The sequence below is a fragment of the Bos taurus genome, unplaced genomic scaffold (assembly GCF_002263795.3).
Source record: "Bos taurus isolate L1 Dominette 01449 registration number 42190680 breed Hereford unplaced genomic scaffold, ARS-UCD2.0 Leftover_ScbfJmS_1772, whole genome shotgun sequence".
Lineage (NCBI taxonomy): Eukaryota > Metazoa > Chordata > Mammalia > Artiodactyla > Bovidae > Bos > Bos taurus.
Genome location: NW_020190874.1, coordinates 39,462 through 64,133, shown reverse-complemented (window position 1 = coordinate 64,133; position 24,672 = coordinate 39,462). Strand labels below are relative to the sequence as shown.

Below are 24,672 nucleotides of genomic sequence, written 5' to 3'. Positions count from 1 at the left end.
ATTTATGTGAGCTTCTTATGGAAGAATATATTTCTGTGAGTGAATGTGTAAGTGTGTGTTTGGAAGCATGTCCACCTGCAAGTGAATGTGTAAGAACGTCCTCATTTGTGTTTACATGCACATATGAGGAAATGTGTGTGAACATGTGACATATATGAATAGTCTTGTGTGTGAGTGATATTGTAACCATGTCCTTGTAAGTAAATACATGCGTGAACATATTTTATGAGTGTCATTCAGTATACATGTTAAGTATGCTCATGCCTGTTAGTGAATATATGAACATTATTTGCCTCTGAGAGAGTTAATATGTGGGTATATTTGACTATGCGAGTGAATTTGTACGGAAGTATATGCATGAGTGTATAATATAGGAGGATAATAATTTCTATAGTGAGTGTGTATGTTCATACATGGGAGCAGGTACTCTGGGGAGTTAACATGTGAGTATATTTGTATACAGAAAAAGTGAAAGTTGCTCAGTCATGTCTGACTTTGCGACCCCATGGACTATATGGTCCATGGAATTCTCCAGGCCAGAATACTGGAGTGGGAAGCCTTTCCCTTCTCCAGGGGATCTTCCCAACCCAGGGATCGAACCCAGGTCTCCCACATTGCAGGCGGATGCTTTACCAGCTGAGCCACAAGGGAAGCCCAAGAATGCTCGAGTGGGTGGCCTATCCCTTTTCCAGCCAATCTTCCTGACCCAGGAATCAAACTGAGGTCTCCTGCATTGCAGGCAGATTCTTTACCAACTGAGCTATCAGGAAGCCCCTTGTATATACAGTGACTGTATATGTGTGTATGTGATCAGGGTCATAGTTTTGACTGTTGGGCGTCAGCATGTGTTTGTGAGTGTATGGTGTATGTGTCAGTCTGTGTGTGAGAATAAATCTGTTTGATGTTAAGAGTGACTAAATGTACAAGCGTATCCTTATGTGAGGGTGTTAACATGTGCATGAATGTGTGAGCATATTCATATATATGAAGGATTGAGTGTGTTTGTGTCCAAATGTATGTGTAAAGATGTTCATGGATGATCGTGCAACCAGCCTGATAAAGTGAGAATATATTTGTGTGTGACAGAATAGGTCGTTTTATTTGTGAGTAGGATAAATACATGGGTATAAGTGAATATGTGGATGTGTTCACATAAGCAAATACAAGCATGCCAGTGTATAAGTAAATTTGTGAGCAAACTCATGCAATTGAGTGAATGTATAAACGTGCATATACTGGAGTCTGTGTCTGTATGAATTCTTGAGTATCTTATTGCATCAGTGAATAGTGAGCATGTACGTATATGTGAGCATGTTAATGGGACAATGAGAATGGATGTGTGGGGAAGTGATTTTATGTGAGAGTGGCTATGTATGTGAATGAATTTGTAGCATGTGTGCATGTGTGAGACTGCTGAGTAAGGGAGCACATTAACATCAAGTATGCTATTGTGTGAGAGTGAACATGTCAGTGTGTGGATGTGTATGAATGAATGTAAGTGACCTTATGTGTGATCATATTCGTGTGTGCAACTGAATTCATAAGCATTGTCATGTATGTGAGCATGTTACTATATTTGGGTATCTGAATATTTAGAGGTATGTTCATATGCTAGAGCATGTACAAGTGCTAGTAAATCTGTGAGTATGTGAGCACATGCATGTAAATCTTTCAGCATGTTTGATTGCATAAGCTCGTTAACATGTAATTATATTTAAATGAGTGAATGTGTGTGTATGAATTAATCTGAATGTATGGCTTAAAACTCAACATTCAGAAAACTAAGATCATGGCATCGGGTCCCATCACCTCATGGCAAATCGATGGGGAAACAGGGGAAACAGTGGTTGACCTTCTGAAGGAGATCAGCCCTGGGATTTCTTTGGAAGGAATGATGCTAAAGCTGAAACTCCAGTACTTTGGCCACCTATTGCGAAGAGCTGACTCATTGGAAAAGACTCTGATGCTGGGAGGGATTGGAGGCAGGAGGAGAAGGGGACGACAGAGGATGAGATGGCTGGATGGCATCACCGACTCGATGGACGTGAGTCTGGGTGAACTCCGTGAGTTGGTGATGGACAGGGAGGCCTGGCGTGCTGCGATTCATGGGGTCGCAGAGTCGGACACGGCTGAGCGACTGATCTGATCTGATCTGAAAATCACTGCAGATGGTGACTGTAGTCATGAAATTGAAAGATGCTTGCTCCTTGGAAGAAAACCTATGACCAATCTGGACAGCGTATTAAAAAGCAGAGACATTACTTTGCCAACAAAAGTCTGTCTAGTCAAAGCTATGGTTTTTCCAGCAGTCATGTGTGTGAGAGTTGGACTATAAAGAAAGCTAAGCACCAAAGAATTGATGCTTTTGAACTGTGGTGTTGGAGAAGACTCTTGAGAGTCCCTTGGACTGCAAGGAGATCCAACCAGTCCATCCTAAAGGAAATCAGTCCTGAATATTCACTGGAAGGACTGATGATGAAGCTGAAACTCCAATACTTTGGCCACCTGATGTGAAGAACTGACTCATTTGAAAAGACCCTGATGCTGGGAAAGACTGAATGCGGGAGGAGAAGGGGACGACAGAGGATGAGATGGTTGGATGGCATCACTGACTCAATGGACACGAGTTTGAGCAAGCTCCGGGAGTTGATGATGGACAGGTTAGCCTGGGGTGCTGCAGTCCATGGAGTCGCAAAGAGTCAGACATGACTGAATGACTGAACTGAACTGAACTGATCCATATGCATGAGTGAAAGTGTGGACTTTATGGTGCGTGATCATGTTTTGGGGGTAAGTGAATAAGTGTGCATGTCTGTCTGTGGGTGTGTTAATGTGTACAAGTAAGTGAAGGTATGAGTTTTACATATGAGCATATTTGAGTGTGTGTGAGTGAATCTGTGGGCATCTTCATTTTAGGGAGTGAATATGTGACCAAGTTTGCATGAAGAAAGGAATGTGTAGGCATATTTGTGTATGTGGATGTGTGGTCATATGTGTTTGTGTATGTGTTTCTATGTGTGAGTGACTTTGTGAGCATGGTGTTGTAAGTGAACATGTGAGCTTGTTATTGTGAGTCTGTGTATATGAATGCATGCATTTTGTGAGTATGTACGACTGAGTGAATTTTTTTAGCATATTTGTGTATGTGTGCAAATGTACATCAATAACTGATGAGTATATTTACATATGAGAACACTGTGCAAGTGTTACTGAAGATGTAATTATGTACAAATTACTGAAGGGTATCTATGTGTGAGTGAATTGGTAAGCATGTTTGTGTGTGTGAGTGAATGTTTGACGATGTGGGTGTAACTATGTTTAAGTCAAGTATGTTCATGAGTGAAAATGTGACTGTGTCAATGTATGTGAGAATGTGTGAACGACTTTGTGTGCATGATCATATTTGGCAAGTGAATGAGCACTCTCACATATGTGAACATGAAGGTTTCAACTGTGTTAGTTGCTCAGTCACGTCCGAATCTTTGCAACCCCATGGCTTGCCAGGATCCTCTGGCAATGAAACTCTCCAGGCAAGAATACTAGTGTGGGTAGCCATTCCCTTCACCATGGGATCTTCCTGACACAGGGATTAAACCTGGGTCTCCTGCATTGAAAGTGAAGAAAGTAAAAGCGTTACTCACTCAGTCATGTCCGATTCTTTGCGACCCCATGGACTATAGTCTGCCAGCCTCCTCTGTCCATGAAATTCTTCAGGGAAGAATACTGGAATGGGTACCATTCCCTTCTCCAGGGGATCTTCCCAATCCATGGATCAAACCCAGGTCTCCTGCATCGCAGGCGGATTCTTTACCAGGTAAGCCCCTAGGGAAGCCCTCTCCTGCACTGAAGGCAGATTCTTTACTGTCTAAGCCACCATTATGTATGTCCATGAATTTGTGAGGGCTTCCCCCGTGGCTACCATGGGGTCGCAAAAGAGTCAGACACAGCTTAGCAAATAAATGACGAATTTGTGAACATGTGTGTGATAAATATGTGTCTCCATGAGTGTGAGCATATTAGTGTGAGACAGGGAATGTTTGAGTGTCACCCTGAATGAATAAATAAGCATGCCAATTCATATGTCATTTTATTAATGTGAATAATATTCCTATGATTAAGGGTCTGTGGGTTCACATTTATGAATGTACTTATGGTCATGTGCATGGATTTTAGCACATTTGTTCACGTAAGCTAATGTATAAGTAAGCTCGTTTGTGTGGGACTGTAAATATGTGAGTATATTTGTGGGAGGAATTTATGACAGCGTGCATGTGAGTAGATGTGGTGAATGTGAGGATGTTCCTGTGTGTGTATTAATGTATACATGTAAGTGAATGGGTGTGTGTGCATGGGACCATATATGAGTATGTGTATCAGTGTGAGCTTATTCAAGTGTGAGTGAATATATGAACATGTTCATGTGTGAGGGTAAACTTGTGAATATAATTGTGAGTGAATGTGTGAGCATGTTTCGAGAGTAAGTAAATGTGAGAGGAATGTATGCATGTGAACAAGTCTGTGGCATTGGAGAGTTCTGGCTCGCATGGTTTGGGTTGGCAAATACTTGGGAGAGTTCAGCTGCTACGTAAAAATATGAAATTTAGGGCCTAGACCAAGTATGAGAAATATTTTCCAGGCTCAGGCAAGGGGAAGCTTGAGATAGGGGAAGCCGCTTGGTTCTCTTACAGGCCCACTGGGCTATCTCTGCTGCCTTTGTTGCTATAAAGGTGATTTTACAGCTTACTACTATTCGACGTCCATAGAGAAGGGAATAGCAACTCGCTCCTGTATTCTTGCCTGTAGAATCCCAAGCACAGAGGAGCCTGGCGGGCTACAGTCCATGGGGTTGCAAAAAGTCAGGCACGACTGAATGACTAACACACACACACACACACACACACACACACACACTTCAAGGTGATATGAATAGAAGCATAAGGCTTTACAGTCAAACAAGACTGCATGTTATCCACCTTGCATTAGGTACCTGGGTCAGATAAACTGGTTACAGACTCAGCCCACCAGTGCTCACATACTTACATAGATTAGCTTCTGGATATTCATGGGGAGGGGAACAAGCTCATTTTAATAAATGAGATTTATGGGGGAACTTGGCCAAGGAGAGGTATATGCTATGCTACATGCACTAAAATCAGGTTGGCAGAAGAAAGTCCAGAATGTGGTTAAATTTGCCATCTTATGTATTGCCGTGACTAAGGCAATAAGAAGGCCTATTCTGGCGGGCAATTGTATGTTCCTTCTTGTTCAGATTGGTGTGATTATTGCTTGAGTTTCCTACCAAGTACCCATTACAAATAGCCTGGTGGGCCAAGTTATTTCAAAAATCGGTATTAACTATATTATACATTTGGCCCATTAGGTCCCTCTGGGGGAATTTTTCTTTGGCAGCTGTGTGTGTGTGGGTGTGGGTGTGGGTGTGTGTGTGTTAGTCGCTCAGTCATGTCCGACTCTTTGCAACCCCATGGACTGTAACCTGCCAGGCTTCTATATCCATGGGATTGTCCAGGCAAGAATACTGGAGTGGACCGCCATTCCCTTCTCCAGAGGATCTTCCTGACCCAGGGATCGAACCCTGGTCTCCTGAATCGCAGGCAGATTCTTAACGGTTTGAGCTACAGCGAAGTCTTTGGCAGCTGTTTATGTTACTTTTATAGCCTCAGAGGTGGCCTCTTGGGAGGTGGTCATGTGACTAACTCAGTAGATTTCCTCCCAGGTCACCTTTGCTACTGGGCTTATCATTATTGTTCTGTAAGACAGGATGGGTATGTTTTAAGATACCCCAGAAGAGTAAAATTGGGCTGCAATTTCCCTCAAGTACTTCCCAAGTCCTTATTAATGATGCTCTTGGTAAGCCTGATGAATTTTTAATAGTTGTAAACAAGTAGCGTCAATTTGGATGGAAAAACTCTCATATAGAGAGTGGATAGGTGGCTCTATGGGATTTGAAAATTTTCAATTTTCAGGAGAATTTTCTTTGCTGTCACACTCAAAGGCTATGATTGTTTCCTGTGGGCAGTAAGCATTGGAGTTGTTGAAAGGCCCACTCCCACTGAGTGTGATGGAAACCTTGAAGTTGGTATTGGAAGGCTAGAAAAGAACTCCCAGACTGGATGAAGCTTCTGACTCTTTAGACATGCCTTGACCTGGATATTATGTTGTATACATTCATTTCCTAATAAGTATACAGCATGTGTGTGTGTGTGTGTGCATACATATATACACATACAAATTATAAGTGGCCATGGGGTTTCCCTGGTAGATCAGTGGTAAAGAATCCACCTGCCAAAGTTTTAAGGTTTTGAACCCTGTCGAGGAATATCCCACGTAGCGTGGAGCAGCTAAGTCTGTGCACCACAACTATTAAGAATGTGCTTGGGAGCCCAGGAACTGCAACTATTGAGCTCATGAGCAACAACTATGAAGCCCACATGCCCTAGAGATCGAGCTCGACAATAAGAGGAGTCACCATAATGAGAAGCCCTGCACTACAACGAATTATAGGCCCACTTGCCACAACTAAAGAAAAGCCCGTGCAGCAACAAAGACCTAGTACAGCAAAATAAATACGGCAATATATAAAGCACTAGGACCAAAAAAGATCTATCCCAGGAATGAAGGATTGGTTATGCATTAAAATATCTTCAACCAGCATTATTCATCACATGAAGAAAACACAGGAGAAAACCCATATGATCATTTGGATAGATGCCGCAAAAGCATTTGACAATATTCGAGAACCACTATCTTAAAAACTCTTGGAAACCTAGGACTACAAACAGACTTTCTTAATCTGATCAAGGTCACCTACAAAACTCCTACAACTAAAGGTGATAATGGAGGAAAATCGAATCCCTACACTGTGGGTGGGGACGGCTGCTGGCCTTCGATTTGGAGGCCACCGAGAGGCCTATCCAGCCAGGCAGTGAGGATCAAGCGGACTGATTGAAGTAACCTGTCCCCTCCTCGGGCAGTGGCCCTGATCCACTCGCCTCCCGTGGCACCAGTGGTTCCCCGGCAGACGCACACCCCCTATCAGATAGTGGCGCCCGAGCCCCGTCATCGCCCCCAGCAGCACTGTGTCTGTTGACTTGACCCCTTCCAGACACAGACATAGACCAGCACCCAGCAGGCCAGCAGACACAGGGTCACCTTCCAGTTGAGGGCACCTGGCAGCTACAGCCCTCCGGAGAGCTACACGACCTTGTTCCTGGAGAGGGAAGGCCCGTGAGAGTTGTGCCAGCAGAGGCCATGCGACTAGGGGTTTCCTGGAGGCCACTGTCCTTCCGGCAGCCCTGTGTGAGGCTGTTCGCACCGGTGCTTCTGGCGGGTCTGGGTAAGCCCCTAGCCTGGACTCCATGCCGTCTGTGTGCCTGCAGCCCCAAGAGGCCCAGCCCCATGCCATCTCCAGTGAGTCCAACAGTAGTCCTCGCTTCCCTCCTCAGGCGGCCAAGCACAGTCCACTCCGCATCCCTAGTCTCAGGACTCCAGGACCGGTTCCCCATCCACCACCATGCAAAGGCACCTGCGCGTGAACAAAGCACACAGAGATGCCAATCTGCATGCCTCTGACACGTGCTCTCTGTCTCACACACACACACGCACACCCCCCCCCATGTGCATGACCCTGTGCACAAACACACTTATACTCCCATGTGCATGCACCTGACCACATGCTCTCTCACACACAGGTACACACACATGTGCTAGCACCTGTGCATAGGCACTGCCTATCTTTCTCGGGCACACACACACACACAGACATGGACAGGCAGATGCCCATGTGTTGCACCTACCTAGAGACACACGAATGCACACGTCAGCTACGTGTGGGACACCAGAGGGACAGACCAGGCGTGACACCAAGGGGCCCCACTGCCTTCCGGAAGTTGATGACAAGGATCTGCGCTCAGCAGGATGGTCACCTGTGAGCGTGGCCAGGTTGGCAACGGCACAGACTTGGAGGTGCACAGGGACCAGGGCTCACTTGGGGTTTGCAGGCTTGGACCAGAAACAGTCACGTGCGCTGCAGAGTGTGGCAGTGTCTGCCTGACCATGCGCACTAAGGAGCTGCCCCCCGCCCCCCCCCCCCACACACACACCCAGAGGCATCACCACTAAGCCGTTTACCAGGTCTCCGGGCCAAGGCAGGGCTGACTTAGAGCACCCAGACCACATGGGTGTGTGTCCGCACAGGCGGAAGGGGGCGACACGGCACACTAACGCATGAAATTTTAGCCGGGGGCGTCCATTGCCCGAGAGCCTGCAGTCACCGCGGGAACGAATGTTCGGTGGGAACCAATCGAGAGGCAGGACCAGGGTGAGTGTGCGCAGGCGCTCTGCCTATGCTGAGCTGCACGTCGCAGTACACGCCTGGGTTCTATAGGGAGGCTTCAGTCTTTCCCGCTCCGCAGGTTGGGGGAGAGGGTTCAAGATGGAGTCCGACACTCATGGTGGAGGAGCCAGCAGGGCAGCCAATGAAGACCCAGGTGCCGTGGAATTTGCAACGGGCACAGCACAGGGCAGCCGCAGCGAGCCGGGTGGCGCTGGTGTCCAGGATGACCCTAGAGACCCAGCTTGCCCTGGTTACGCTGTGAGTCGTGGAGTTCATGGAGGCGCTGGTGTCCTGGCTGGTCCCAGAGCCCCCAGCGCTTCAGGAGAGTCAGGTGGCGCAGCCGGTGTTATTCCGCACATCCCGGGGCCATCACACGCTCCTGGGCCTGTTGAAGGCGCTGCACCTGGAGCTGCAGTTCTGAGTAACCGAATCCTCCAGTTGTATCCTATTCCAGGAACCATGGTGGGCCAAGCAGCCGAGCGGCCAATTGTGGACTAGGGGTGGTTTGGGGGGTTGCAAGTGGTTCAAGAGTGTAGGAGGAGGGTACTCTGAGGGGCTCGAGGATATGGGTCAGGGGTGGTCTGACTGCCAGTGGAAGATATTGAGGAAAAGCAACCTGAAAGGAACCACAGTGTCGGGCAGTGATATCCAGGGTGTCTGGCGGTGGCCTTGTGGTAGAAGGCATGTTTCCGTGAGCAGGGAGCCTGTCGTACAGGCAAAATGTGTAGTGCGGGTGGTAGTGAGGAAAAGCAACCTGAAGGGTCCCAGAGGGTTGTGCAGTGATATCCAGGGTGTACTCAAGAGTATAGGCTGAGAGGTCCGGACTTTCTAGGCAGCCTCCTTGTGGGAGAAGGCGGGCCTCAGCGAGCAAGGATCCTGACGTACAGGCAAAATGAGAAATGCAGATGGTGCCTTAACCTTATGTCCACCAGAAGCCTCAGTGTGCCTTTCTCATCACACGCGGAAGCGGACCTTGCCCGCCACTTCCTGACTACACGTATTCAATTGCGAGGGCGGATTCGGAAGGAGCTGTACGTTAATGGCCGCATGATGGTTCTGTGAGTTCTAAATGGGTCCAGAGCCGGGGAGAGGGTGGTGGGTGGTGGGTGGTGGCCAAGGCCAGTCTGGGCCCAGGAGGAACCATAATGGACGGTTAAGCCTAAAGGAAAAGTGTGGTGCTCTGGGCTTGTCGGTGTGCGGGAACAGAGGGAGGACGTGCTCCTCTTCCTCCTTCTCGGAGGAAAGTTGAATTTCATTTTCCCTCCCTTTCAGCCGATTGACTGCTGAAGACCCTGGCCTGCTCCAGAGGTCCATCGCTTTCTGTCTGGAGCAGCTTTCCCTGGTGATGCGGTCCTTGCAGCACTTTGGGGCCCCTGTTTCTCAGCACCGAAGAGGGGTTTAAACCTAGCCTATGTGCCCTAGCTTCAGGTGGTCTTTCCCCAGGGCATTGCTTTCTGCAGTACTTTGATTGGGCTTCATCTTATGTCTGTGCTGCTTTTTGGGGCTCAGTGTCTACATAGTTGTTTGGTGATTGTTAACTGCAGAAAATAAAACTGAGCTTTTGTGCTGTCTCTGACTTTATTTTTAGCTTCTGCACTTCCTCATACTGCATGTGTCTTTCAGTTGGAGGGGAGGTTCTGAGATCCAGATATTCGAGGACTACAACGTAATTGAAGACAATGTAAGAAGTGGGAGAATAAGAAAGTTGTATACTGTCATTTGGTATTAATTTTGGAATATTTTATGATTTTATAGTTATATTAAATGTTAAGATAAATTACCAGAGGCCTTCCCTGGTGGCTCAGATGGTAAAGAATCTGCCTGCAGTGTGGCAGACCGGGTTCAATCTCTGGGTTGGGAATATCCTCTGGAGAAGGTAATGGCAATCCACTCCAGTATTTTTGCCTGGAGAAATCCTGGACAGTGGAGCTTGCAGGCTACAATTCATGGGCTTGCAAGGAGTTGGACTCCACAGAGCAAGTGCACTTTTCACTTTTCATATAACACCTGAAGGATGTTGTTTTTCAGTCTGTAATTCATGGCCAACTATTTGTGCCCCCATGGACTGTAGCATACCAGACTCCTTTGTCCTCCACTATCTCCTGGAATTTGCTCAAATTCATGTCCATTGAGTGGGTTATGCTATCTACCCTTCTCATCCTCTGTCTCCCCCTTCTCCTGTTGCCTTCAGTCTTCCCCAGTATCAGGGTATCTTCCAGTTAGTTGGCCCTTCACATCAGGTAGTAAAAGTATAGGTGCTTCAGGATCAGCATCAGACCGTCCAATGAATTTTCAGGGTTGATTTCCTTTAGGATCGACTGGTCTGTTCTTGCAGTCCAATTCTATCAAGAGTATCCTTGTATCCTGAAACCTTGCTAAACTCACTAATTAATTTTAGTACCTCTTTTCTAAGTCCCATTGGACTTCGTACATAGACAATCATTTTGTCTGTAAATAAATACACATTTCTTTCCAATTGATGAATTTTAACTGATTTCTGTTAAAATGAAAGCTCCAACACTTTGGCCACCTGATTTAAAGAGGTGACTCTTGGCACAGACCCTGATGCTGGGAAAGTTTGAAGGCAGGAAGAGAAGGGGGCGATGGAGGATGAGATGGTGGATGGCATCAACGACTCGATGGACATGAATTTGAGCAAGTTGCAGGGGATTGTAAAGGACAGGGAATCCTGGAGTGCTGCAGTCCTTGGGTTTGTAAAGAGTTGGACATGACTAAATGAGCAGCAACAGGCAGAGGGAAGATGCTGGTGGGTTGTGTGGTTCGGCCCCTCACCATCTGCTATCTTTGTCTAGTGAGCCCCTTCTGTGGTGCATGCTGGAGAAGTCAAAGTTGCATTGTGGAATGCACATTCTAGATGGGTCCAGGTTGGGCCAGCTAGTTACCCTTGTGCGTGGTGTGGGAGGCAAATGAGATGGGAGTCTCGGTGGCCTTCCTGGGAGGCACAGAGACTCAGAGTAGAGTGCCTGTGTGTGGTGAGAGGTAGGTTGCAGCCCTGGGGGTTCTCTGCTTATGGCAGCTGACTGGGAGCATCTTTTTTTGCAGCCAGGCACTCGGTGGTGGTGGCTTTCTGTTGGTGGCCTATAGTCAACTGTCCTGGGAGTGTGCAGCACAGAGATCAACAAAGGCAGGGCCCCTTCTGTGTGTGGAGATCCCGTTGTTAAAGCTCCAACAGTGCCACCGGAAGCCCGAGGGTGGGAGCCTCTTGAGTGACACCTGCACCTCTGCGCAGCCTCTGGGGGAGCGCAGGGCTGGGGACAGAGGGAACCAGCCCCTCAGGTGGAGGAGTGGCCTGGAAATAGGTGAGAGGATCTTAGAGAGGCCCTGTCATCTCTGGGCCTTGAGATGAGAGGGGTGTTGTTGGCTCAGGAGAAGGAGGGTCCACACCACTGGCCAGGCCAGCTGGGGAAGCCTGGGCCCGCCCACCCAAAAGGGAACACAAGGAGGGGAGGGCACCCCTGAGCGGAATTGGAGAGAAAGTAGAGTGACCATAGGTCACCACAGCTGGTGTCACCTCCACAGCTCCTCTGATTCCAGGAACTTCCTTAGGACGCGTGGCTTTGTCTTGCTTTAATGCTGTTATGTCAGGAAGTCTTACTTTCCTGTTTCCATCTGTCCCTCAGCTGGAGACCTGTGAGGCCTTGGCTGTCACACCTGTCCGTATAGCTAAGGTGGATTATCAGGCAGGAGAGATGTGGTTTCTACGCTTGGTTTGATCAGTCACTGTCTCCCTAACAAAAAGGCTCATGTGAGCATAGATAGGGAAGCCAGTAACACTGGCCTGTGGACTGAGTGTCCGAGTCCCTCTTCCACTCTCAGTTCCCATATTGAAGCCCTAACCCCAGGGGCTGGAGTTTGGAGATGGGCCTTTGAGATGTACTAGGGTCTAGATGAGCTCCTGACGGTGGTGCCTCCATGGTGGGCTCAGTGAGGATGCCCATCATTCCTGACCCCCCACCTTGGGGAAGACCCCTCTTCCTAGAGATCTTACTCTTCCCCTGCTGTGTGTGTTTTACTTTGAGTTTTATTGTGGGGAGGTGTTGGAGGGTGTGGGGGAGGGACATTAACACTTATCACCTTGAGGAGATATTTAGGAGCCTCGGTCAAGGCCTTGGGAGTAGAAACCCACGGTCCTTCTCTCGGTGGCATCTCTGTGTACACTTGGCTGTGTCCATTCCACACAATCTGGGCCCACACAGGAGGGGCCTGTATGCGTAGGCCACTGGGGGGCCCTGAAGGGAGCTTGGTTTCATGAGCGAGTTGAATCCCTCTGGCCTCACGGGGTCTCCCTAGTGGCACATGTGTAGCCAGGCACGTTGGGCAGTAACCAATCTGGTGCGAGGAGGTGCCGTTAAGGGAGTCTGTGCAGGTGCACCTAGCATCCTTTCACAGAAGGGGAAGGACTTCGTGAGGGGCTCAGTCTCTCTTCAGCTCCTGTTGACCTCTAGGAAGGACGTGTGGCGGCCATGGAGTCCTTTGACAGTGGCTCAGGTTTTGTGGGCAGTGGAGAGGGTATTGAAAGAATGTCGCATGATTTTGGAGCCCACAGATCCATGGGAAACTGAGAGCAGGCCACAGATTAGGGCGCTATGGCTGGGGTGAACCCCGAGGTCCTGGGGGCATCAACTGTCCCAGTGCAAAGGGCACAGGCTTTGGCCTTGTGTGGAGCCCCAGGAGGCCCAGTGCTGGAGTTGTATCCTTTCCAAGGAGCTTACAGGTTCACCGGGGCTGTAAGGCAGTGGTTGGCAGAGGAGTGCAGTAAGATGAGCCCTAGAAGCTTCAGAGGCTGCGGGGTAGGGGGTGCCACTGGGGTACAGAAGGGAAGGAAGTCTGGGACCAAAGGAGTCCAAAACTAGCAGCCCATGAGCTGCTGCCAGATGGCCAGGGGGACTTGTGGGTGGCCTGATGGTCTGTGGTGCACAGTTCCCCCAAGGCGACCTGGGGTTAGGAGGGCCTCAGCCAGACCTGGGGGCCAGAACCAGGATGTCCACATGAGCTGGCCCTTAATCAAATATGCCAGCACCCTCTCGGTGTCCTCCCCGTCCTACCTGAATGTGGACGTGGTCAGCAGGTACCTGACCCAGGATGCTGACCTCAGCCCCGAAGCTGTTGAGAGGGAGCTGGTGGTGACTGGCAGTGACCTGATGTTGTTAGTGGACAAAAGAACTGGGGAGGTGGTGGTGCGCCCATCTCTGCCTCTGCCAAGCCCCGCCTTTACACATGCGGAGGCCAAAGGCTTGGTGAGGTGGGGCTGGACCACTGCAGTTGTCACGCTGGATGTCCACATTGATGGACCCACTGGAGAGTGCAAAGCAAGGAGTGCAGCACTTTGTGCCCCCTTCTTTTTGAATTCTCAGCTGGAAAAGGGAGGGTGAGGCCACAAGAATGTCCTGTCCTAAGTGGTGCGCCCTTCCCTAGGCCAGGATTTTTGCATTATTTGCCACTTGATTGGGAGCCTAATTGTTGGCCCCTGCTGGCCATTGAACACCCTCTGACCTCTTGTTTTGACTGGTGCTTCAATACTGGTTACCACAGATAGGAAAACTGAGCTATGTTCTGTGTTTGAGTTTCTTTTCAGCGGCCAGATTTTCTTGCCTCCGTCCTTGAGTGGGAGGGGAGGTTCTGGGTCCAGGTAGTCAATCATCACAAAGCAACTGAAGGCAATTTAGGAAACGGAAGAAAATAAAAAGTATTGGGGCCCTGTTGTTCAGCATTGGCCACTGTCTACCTTTTGGAATACTTTGGTAGTTCTGAGTTGTAGGTGTACATTGAATGTATACAACAGTTGTATCAATGAGTAAGGTTTCTAAGGTTTGGATTAACTGTTTTCTGGGGTTTTCTCATCTAACATCTGAGCTTTACCTCTGTCTAAAACTTCTTCAAACATCGCATTGAACTGATGCGTAAAAGGTGCATTGTAATGTAATTGCTCAAGACTTAAATTCGCCTCAGTTTTACCCCATTATACATAACGTCTCAGTGGGATTCTTGTAGTCTCTGTATGAATGGTTCTGTTTTTAATATAGATTCTGGGAGGTATATCTACAATACAGAATTGCTCTTCAGAAAATGTGCTGCCCCCACCAGAATGCTGTTTTCCTCACACCCGTTTTTACTATTAGATCTGTTTCCTGCCCTAGTCAAACAAACAAAACACCTCAGTTTTCATGAGCAAAGAATCCAGTAACACTAGAATAAAACTTTGTGCTTTACTGGCCCTGTTTTATGCCAAGAAAAGAAAAGTGCTGGAATGATGTGTTAAGTGTTCCCAGGATGAGGGGGGAGGCAGTTAGTGTAATCTTGAGAAAATGTAATTAAAATAAAAAATCGTTTGCAGGCTCTGTGCTAATGCACGTTAACCTGCGTTATCATGTCTAACAGTCATGATACCTCTTGGAGTTGAGGGGCTGAAGCTGAGAGGCTCGGTAACGTTCTTCAGTTCTCTCAGCTAGGATCTCAAATCCAGAGAGAGGCTGGATTTGAATCTATGCCCTTTTGATTCAAGCTTCTACATTTAAAAAATTGGAGGCTAATTACTTACAATATTGTCGTGGTTTTTGCCATACATTGACAAGAATTAGCCATGGGTGTACATGTGTTCTGGAGAAGGCAATGGCACCCCACTCCACTACTCTTGCGTGGAAAATCCCATGGACGGAGGAGCCTGGTAGGCTGCAGTCCATGTGGTCGCTAAGAGTCAGACATGACTGAGCGACTTCACTTTGAAGTTTCACTATCATGCATTGGAGAAGGAAATGGCAACCCACTCCAGTATTCTTGCCTGGAGAATCCCAGGGACGGTGGAGCCTGGTGGGCTGCCGTCTATGGGGTCGCACTGAGTCAGACGCGACTGAAGCGACTTAGCAGCAGCAGCAGCAGCAGTACATGCGTTCCCCATCCTGGACACTCCTCCCACGTCCCTCCCCATCCCATCCCTCAGGGTCATCCCAGTGCACAGGGCCTGAGCACCCTGTCTCATGCATCAAAACTGGACTGGTGATCTATTTCACATATGGTAAAAATACATGTTCCAATGATGTTCTCTAGATGTTCTTTACATCTGTGTCTCTTCTGCTGTCTCACATATAGGGTCAGTGCTACCACCTTTCTAAATGACATATCATATATATGCATTAATATACTTTATTGGTGTTTTTCTTTCTGACTTACTTCACTGTATGATAGGCTCCAGTTTCATCCACCTCATTAAAAGTGATTCAAATTCATTCTTTCTCATAGCTGAGTAATATTCCATTGTGTATGTGTACTTGGCTTTGTTATCCATTCCTCTAAGGATGGACCTCTTGGGTGTTTCCATGTCCTAGCTATTGTACACAACGTTGCTATGAACATTGGGGTACACGTGTCTCTTTCAATTCTGGTTTCCTTGGTGTGTATGCCCAGCAGTGGGATTGCTGGGTCATATGGCAGTTCTATTTCCAGTTGTTTTTTTTTTTTTTTTTTTTTTAACGAATATCCACACTGTTGTCCATAGTGGCTGTACTAGTTTGCATTCCCACCAACAGTGTAAGAGGTTTCCCTTTTCTCCATACCCTCTCCAGCATGTATTGTTTGTACACTTTTTGATAGCACCCATTCTGACCGGCGTGAGATGGTACCTCATTGTGGTTTTGATTTGCATTTCTGTGATAATGAGTGATGTTGGGCATCTTTTCATGTGTTTGTTAGCCATCTGTATGTCTTCTTTGGAGAAATGTCTGTTTAGTTCTTTGGCCCATTTTTTGATTGGGTCGTTTATTTTTCTGGCATTGAGCTACATGAGCTGCTTGTGTACTTTTGAGATTAATTCTTTCTCAGTTGCTTCGATTGCTGTTATTTTTTCCCATTCTGAAGGCTGTCTTTCACCTTGCTTATACTGTCCTTTGTTGTGCAAAAGCGTTTAAGTTTAATTAGGTCCCGTTTGTTTATTTTTGCTTTCATCTCCCTTGCTCTGGGAGGTGGGTCATTGAGGATCCTTTTTGGATTTATGTTATAGAGTGTTTTTCCTATGCTTTCCTCTAATAGATTTATAGTTTCTGGTCTTACATTTATATCTTTAATCCATTTTGAGTTTATTTTTGTGAATGGTGTTAGGGAGTGTTCTAGTTTCATTCTTTTACAAGTGGTTAACCAGTTTTCCCAGCACCATTTGGTAAAGAGAGTGTCCTTTCTTCATTGTATGTTCTTACCTCCTTTGTCAAGATAAGGTGTCCATTGGTACGTGAATTTATCTCTAGGCTTTCAATTCTATTCCATTGATCTGAATTTCTGTCTGTGTGTGAGTACCATACTGTCCTGATGACTGAAGCTTTGTACAATAGCCCGAAGTCAGGCAGGTTGATTCCTCCAGTTCCATTCTTCTTTCTCAAGATTGCTTTGGCTATTCGAGTTATTTTTTTGTATTTCTCTACAAATTGTGAAATTATTTGTTATAGCTCTCTGAAAAATACCATTGAAGCTTCCACTTTTCTTGGCCACGGTACCACACGAGCCTCAGTGCTGCGGCAGGAGACTGGGATAGTGCTTTTCCTGCTGGAGGCTTCAAGGAGCATCTGTGTGAATAATGCAAATGTGGCACTGGGCAAGTGCAAGAACAGTAGATGATGGCATTGAGGAGAAGAAAGGTTGATGAGAAGCCCAGTCCTGACTTTACAGTGGCTTCCCTGTCCTGCGAAGTCCTTTTGAATCTTGAAACTTTGTTTGACCCCTTTGAGGGCGATATACCATAGTGTACCTGCTCCCAGCCACCCTGCCCTCTCTCCTCTCTCTGATTCAGGGACTTAGTAGCTAAGAAATAAAAAGTAGAACACAGTCTTTGCCACCCCAGAAGTCATCGCCACAAAGGCAGAATAAAAACAGGTGTCTTACTGAGCTGGCATGGTACCAGAATCTGATGTACGTCACAGGCAATCTCCTGAGAGATTCCAGAGACAGAGAGAACTCTCAGCCCTCTGTATAGCCAGCAGATCTGACTCCTTACCTACTTCTCCTCATGTAAGAGGACTTCACGCCACCAGGTCTCACTTTTGCTTCATCCTAAGTATGCCCAGCAGGTGCGGTGACTCTTATGTATTAGTTAATTGATGTTTGGGACTTAGATTTGAACCCCACCCCATCTGCTGCCCCTTCCAAATTCATATTTGAAGTCTTTAAATCCAGTATGGCTCTATCTGGGCCTCCCACATGGAGCAGTGGTAAAGAATCCACCTACCAACGCACAGGATGCAAGAGACGGCGGTACAGTCCCTGGGTCGGGAAGATCCCCTGGAGAAGGGCATGGCAACCCATTCCAGTATTCTTGCCTGGAGAATCTTACGGATAGAGGAGCCTGGTGGGCTACAGTCTATGGGGTCGCAAAGAGTCAGACACAACAGACTGTGCACACGCGCACACGCATGCACACACACTCAGCTCTATTTGCAGAAAGGGCTCTCAAGAACATGATTAATGTTACATGAAGTCCTATGAATGGAGCCCTGCCGTAGAGATGATCATATGAAGGAAAGTGAGACAGAAAGACAAGTATCATGTTATATTACTAATATGTGGAATCTAAAATGTGATACAAAAGAATTTATTCACAAAGCAGAAACAGAAGCTTGCAGGTGTAGAAAACAAACTCATGATTATCAAAGGGGAAAGGCTTGGTAGGGATACATTTAGAGTTTGGGATTAGCAGTTACAGACTGCTGTATATGAAATAGAAAAACAATTAGTTTCTACTGTAGAGTGCATAAAGCTATATTCAGTAGCTTATAATTAGCTATAATGGAAAATAATATGAAAAAATATATACAACTGAATTACTTTGCTGTACACCAGAAAATAGCACAACACTGTAAATCAAATATACTTCAAATTTCTACCAAAAGAATGAGGCCTTGGTCTCACAAGCATTCGTCTGACTGTGCACACTTGCACATGCACACATAAACAAACACTTCCGTGTCCTTATAAGAGGACATCTGAGAGCACATGCATTCTCTCTCTCCCTCTCACCGTGCCTCCACCTTTCTTATCTCTCTGTTTCCACATGTGCACTGACGAAAGACCACAAGGCAATATAGATGGTGGCTGTCTACAGCCTAGAAAAAGGGTCCTCACTGGAAGCCAAATTTACTGGCTCCCTGATTGTGAACTTATAGCCTCCAGAACTGTGAGAGAATAAGTTTCAGTTCTTTAGTCCACCCAGTGTGGATCAGGGGAGTGATTCAGCATCTTGTTACAGCATCTAAAGCATACTAATCCAATTGGTTTATACTAGTGAAATACTAGCTTCTCATCTTTATGACAGGACCCAGTTTCGCAATTGGGAGCCAGGTGCCCACTGAAGTTAGGTGTTTCCCCTCCAATGGAAACTGGGAGAAAGAGAGTGCTGTCTTGATTGATGTTTACATTCCAAAGAGATGTTTCCTAGGTCCTTGAAAAAGACATTTCTGGGTTATAAAGCTGAACAGGAGGTTTTTATGGCCTTGAAAAGTATAGTCGTACTTTCAGGGACTTTCCTGGCAGTCCAGTGGTTAGGCTTCTGAGCTTCAACTGCAGGGTGTACTGGTTCGATCCTGGTCAGGGAAGCAAGATCCTGACTGCAGATCATGGTGCAGTGAGTGCGTGTGTGCTCAGTTGCTCAGTCGTATCCAATTCTCTGTGACCCTCTAGACTGTAGCCCACCAGACTCCTTTATCCTTGGGATTCTCCAGGCAAACATACTGGAGTGGGTTCCCATTTCCTCCTTCATGCTGCAGACAAAACATGAAAAAACAAAATGAAATTATATGCATAGTTTCGAAGGGAGACACAGAAACAACTTATACGTTTCTAAACAAATGATTTAAGGAAAGGAGGGGCCACCTCCCCCCTTATTTTCAACAGGGAATATTGGGGCTCTTAGTTTTAATTTGTGTGTAGTCTTACAGTAGCTCTTTCTACAATCTGGCGCATCCTGCAAACTTGCTAAACTCCATCATTAGACTAGTCGTTCTTTTGGAGACTCCACCAGATTTTCTGTATGGGTGTACATGTCTGCAAATAAAGGCAGTTTTTCTTCTTTCTCTCCAATCTGGATGCTCACATTACATTTATTGCTCCATTTCTCTCATTATGTGTTGGACTCTCCCAGTTTTCTGCATGCCTGGTTAATTTAGATTGGCTATCAGGCATTACGATTGCACCCAGGGTTCTGGGTATTCTTTGTATTCTGAAATATATGCATAAGCTTTGATCTGAGATGCTGTGAAGTGACTTTGAAATAGTTGGAAGCTTTTGATATTTGCTTTGAAGATTTGCTAGGTGGGGCCAGAGCACCTTTCAGTGTCAGTTCAGTCACCCAGTCGTGTCCGACTCTTTATGGCCCCATGGACTACAGCACACCAACTCCCAGAGTTTACTCAAACTCATGCCCATTGAATTGGTGATGCCATCTAACCATCTCGTCCTCGGTTGTCCCCTTTTCCTCCTGCCTTCAGTATTTCCCTGCATCAGGGTCTTTAAAATGAGTCAGTTCTCTGCATCAGGCCGCCCAAGTATTGGAGTTTCAGCTTCAACATCAGTCCATCCCATGAATATTCAGGATTCATTTCCTTTAGGATGGACTGCTTGGATGTCTTTGCAGTCCAAGGGACTCTCAAGAGTCTTCTCCAACACCACAGTTCAAAAGCATCAATTCTTTGGCGCTCAGCTTTCCTTATAGTCCAACTCTCACATCCTTCCTTTCGGTGTAGGATTCATATTTTCCCCACACTACTCAGGCGAGAGTGCTGTGAGCTCTCTGCCCCAGGCCTCCTGAAATTATGAGGTTTCTCACTGTGATCGGTGGGGACAGCCACCAGTCCCTCTCCAGCTTGGGTACTGGGCAGAGTTACCAATTATCCTCTCCAGTGGCCCTTTCCTTAACCTTGAGCACTTTCTTCACAGTCCTGTGGAGGTCAATGGTCTGTGGCAGACTCCAGGGGCCCCTCTCTCCATATGCAGGTTTCTCTCCCACTGTTTGTCCCTTCACTCCCATCTTCTGCCCACCAATCTAGGGCCCTTCGAATTTCAATGCCATTTCCTAAACGCCAGGTATTCATTGGCTTCCACCAGGAAACTCTCTCTCCAGACAGTCAGCTGGGTATAATTGCTGGGCTAACTTGTATACATACCTGTGACTTACTTTTTACATAACTGGAGATTTTATAGTTCTTCATCTCCTACACCTATTTTCCCCACACCCCACCCTTCTGCAAGACACTCATTTGTTCTGTCTCTATGATTCTGCTTTCCTTTTTTTTTTTTTTTTTTTTTAGATTCCACACATAAGAGAGAGCATGCAGTATTTGTCTTCCACCGTCTTGGCTTATTTTGCTCAGCAAAATACCCTCTAGATTCATTCATGTTGTCAAAATGGCAAGATTTCATATTTTATGGCTGAGATATATATGAACTGAGGATGAGATGGTTGGATGGCATCACTGACTCAATGGACACGAGTTTGAGTAAACTCCAGGAGTTGGTGATGGACAGGGAGGCCTGGTGTGCTGCAGTCCATGGGGTCACAAAGAGTTGGACATGACTGAGCGAGTGAACTAAACTGAACCGATACACGCACCACATTTTGTTTGTTCATTCATCTGTTAGCGGATCCTTCTGTTGCTTCCACTTCTTGGCTACTGTAAATAGCACTGCAACAAACATTGGACTTCATATATCTTTTCACATTAGTGCTTTTGTTTTCTTTGAATAAATACTCACATGTGAGATTGCTGGATCATATGACCGTTCAATTTTTAACGTTTTCAGAAACCTCTATACTGTTTTCCATAGTGATTGCATCACTTTACATTCCCAACAGCAACGTACAAGGCTTCCCTTTCTCCACATCCACACCAACACTTGTTATTTGTTGTCCGCCTGGTGACAGCCACTCTGAAAGACTTTGATGATATCACATTGGGGTTTTGATTTGCACTCCCATAGGTATTTGCTCTGGACCTCGGCTTTGTGGTCTGGTACTTCAAGTTAGCAAGAGTACCTACTTGGCAGGGTTGTCATGAGAACTGACTGGTGAGCATGAATTAAGTGGGTAAAATTAGGATACATATGAAGTCAGTATCATGCAAATGTTGGCCACCATTCTTTCTTTGTCTCTTCTTTATTTTTTAATTATGAAAGCACGATAATCTTTTTACAGGAGACTTGGAAAATACAGAACAAAGGTACATATAGTTCTGCGACATATATCACAATTAATTTTCAGTACAGAGATAAGGATTTTTAGTTGGACTTTCAATATCAAACTCTGAAAAATTAATGGAATGAATATACACTAATGTAGAACGATATAGTAGACCTGAAATGCACCATGAACCAATTCAACGTAATTTAGATGTATCTAATTTTCACACATAAGAGTCCCTTGGACTGCAAGGAGATCCAACCAGTCCATTCTGAAGGAGATCAGGCCTGGGAATTCTTTGGAAGGAATGATGCTGAAGCTGAAACTCCAGTACTCTGGCCACCTCATGCGAAGAGTTGACTCATTGGAAAATACTCTGATGCTGGGAGGGATTGGGGGCAGGAGGAGAAGGGGGCTACAGAGGATGAGATGGCTGGATGGCATCACTGACTCGATGGACGGGAGTCTGAGTGAACTCCGGGAGTTGGTGATGGACAGGAAGGCCTGGCGTGCTGCGATTCATGGGGTCGCAAAGAGTCAGACACGACTGAGCGACTGAACTGAACTGAACTGAATTTTCACACAAGAGCAGGATACAAATCCTATTTTAAGTACCCACAGGCTATAAACTAGGAGACACTGGAACATACACAGGGACATAAGAACATGAAAGTGAAAGTGTTAGTCACTCAGTTGTGTCCAACTCTTTGTGATCCCATGGACTGTAGCCTAACAGGCTCCTCTGTCCATGGACATGTCCAGGCAAGAATACTGGAGTGGTTTGCTATTTCCCTGTCCAGGGGATCTTCCTGAGCCAGGGATCAAACCTGAGTCTCCTGCAATTCGAGCAGATTATTTGCTGTCAGGGAGGCACCAGGGAAACCACCAGGGAATCCCATAGGAACATAAAACCAGGTACAAAAGTTCAAACAGAGTCTGCTGTAATATCACTGGAATTGTTAGAAAGCAATATCAAAAGAGATTTGAAAATAACCCCCATAATTTCAAATGCAGTGTGACATTTACCAAGAGAGATCTTTGACTTAGCCATTGAAAGCCTCAATAGTTGGCCACCATTCTTTACTGTGTTGCTGCTATTGTAGTCATCGCTATGTGTACCAGTTACTGTGGCTGCATAAGAAATTACCCTGAAAAGGTGGTGGCTTAAAACCTGCACAAGTTGTGTGCATAGAGTCTGTGGGTTGTGATGCTCCGTGATGTCTCTCTCCGTGATGTCTGAGGCCTTGGCTGGGAAGGCTGAGGCAGGTGGTCACGGAATCCTCTGGGGGCACACTCACTCACATGTCTGCCACCTGGGATGCACAGAAGGCGGTCTCTGAGGACCAGAGCACTTTAGGGGATCTTGGCTTCCTCCCAGTGCGGTGTCCTCTGGGGATATTGTCTTCCCAGAGGCAGCTCAGGGATCCCACCATCCTGCGACCAGTCCAGAAGCAGCACTGCCATCTGCCACTCGGCCTTGGACGTCATACAGCATCACTTTCTGCCGCACTCCCTCAGAACAACCAGTCCCAATCCAGCTTAGACTCAACTGTCGGGGACACGGACCCCACCTCTGTCTGTAGAGAAGGCTGAAAAGCCCACCTCAGCAGAGCACCTGGGCCCGACGGCCATCGTGTCCATTAGCCAGAAAGGCTCCCGGCTACACAGTTAATGATGGTTGTCATGTTTATGTGTGGAGAAAGGTGGGTGAATCCATTCTCTTCACTTGCACAGGGAATGTCCTTTATGAAGGTAGCAGGTAGCTCTGTGGTGTGAGAAAGGTGTTGACTATCCCTGATCAGCCCAGGAGTTTGAGGCATCACCCTCTCCCCCGCTGCCCCTTCTCCTGTCTTCCTCAACACGTGCATCCACTGCCACAGGGTGAAAGGAGCACCTCATGGCAGATTTACGAGTCTTGAGAAGAAAACACCACTCCCCCAGAAGCAGAAGGTGGGAACATCATCTCTTGCCTCATGACATTCCTCATCTAGAAAACAGGGACTATGCCGGCATCTCTATCACAGGATATTCTGAACATTGAATTGTTAAATAAACTCACTCAAAATAGTGCCTGCCCAGCACAAAACAAACCATTCCATTACTCGTAGTGAGGTAAAAATTCACGGGGCACTCAGAGTTTGAGATGAATCTAGAAAGACATATAGAATGCATGGAAAATTAAGTGTTCATGCAGACAATGCTTAAAATTCTCCAAGCCAGGCTTTAGCAATACATGAACTGTGAACTTCCAGATGTTCAAGCTGGTTTTTGAAAAGGCAGTGGAACCAGAGAACAAATTTCCAGCATCCACTGGATCATGGAAAAGGCAAGAGAGTTCGAGAATAGCATCTATTTCTGCTTTATTGACTATGCCAAAGCCTTTGACTGTGTGGATCACAATAAACTGTGGAAACTTTTGAAAAATATGGGAATACCAGGCCACCTGATCTGCCTCTTTAGAAACCTGTATGCAGGTCAGGAAGCAACAGTTAGAACTGGACATGGAGCAACAGCCAGGTTCCAAATAGGAAAAGTAGTACAGCAAGGATGTATATTGTCACCCTGCTTATTAACTTATAGGCAGAGTACATCTTGAGAAATGCTGGGCTGGAGGAAGCACAAGCTGGAATCAAGACTGCCGGGAGAAATATCAATAAGTTCAGATATGCAGATGACACCATTCTTATGGCAGAAAGTGAAGAAGAACTAAAGAGCCGCTTGATGAAAGTGAGAGAGGAGAGTGGAAAAAGTGGGCTTAAAGTTCTACAATCAGAAAACTAAGATCATGGCATCTGGTCCCATCATTTCATGTCAAATAGATGTGGAAAAATTGGAAACAATGACTGAATTTATTTTTTTGTGCTCTAAGATCACTGCAGATAGTAACTGCAGCCATGAAATAAAAACTTTCCTTACTCCTTGGAAGGAAAGTTATGACCAACCTAGACGGCATATTAAATAGCAGAGACATTACTTTGTCATAAAAGGTCCGTCTAGTCAAGGCCATGGGTTTTCCAGTGGTCATGTATGGATGTGATAGTTGGACTATAAAGAAAGCTGAGCTCGGAGAATTGATTATTTTAAACTGTGATGTTGAAGAAAACCCTTGAGAGTCCGTTGGACTGCAAGGAGATCCAACCAGTCCATT

At 46.4% G+C, this 24,672-nt stretch overlaps 1 protein-coding gene across 1 annotated transcript; it reads left to right on the top strand.

Annotated features, from left to right (window-relative positions):
• The first annotated feature begins 6,967 nt into the window (after positions 1-6,967).
• On the top strand, positions 6,968-9,929 carry LOC101907804 (EKC/KEOPS complex subunit LAGE3-like). Its single transcript, XM_015461558.3, has 3 exons — positions 6,968-8,793; positions 9,286-9,411; positions 9,626-9,929. Exons 1-3 carry the CDS (start codon positions 8,453-8,455, stop codon positions 9,753-9,755), a joined length of 597 nt encoding a protein of 198 aa, XP_015317044.2. The 5' UTR covers positions 6,968-8,452; the 3' UTR covers positions 9,756-9,929.
• The last annotated feature ends 14,743 nt before the right edge of the window (positions 9,930-24,672 follow it).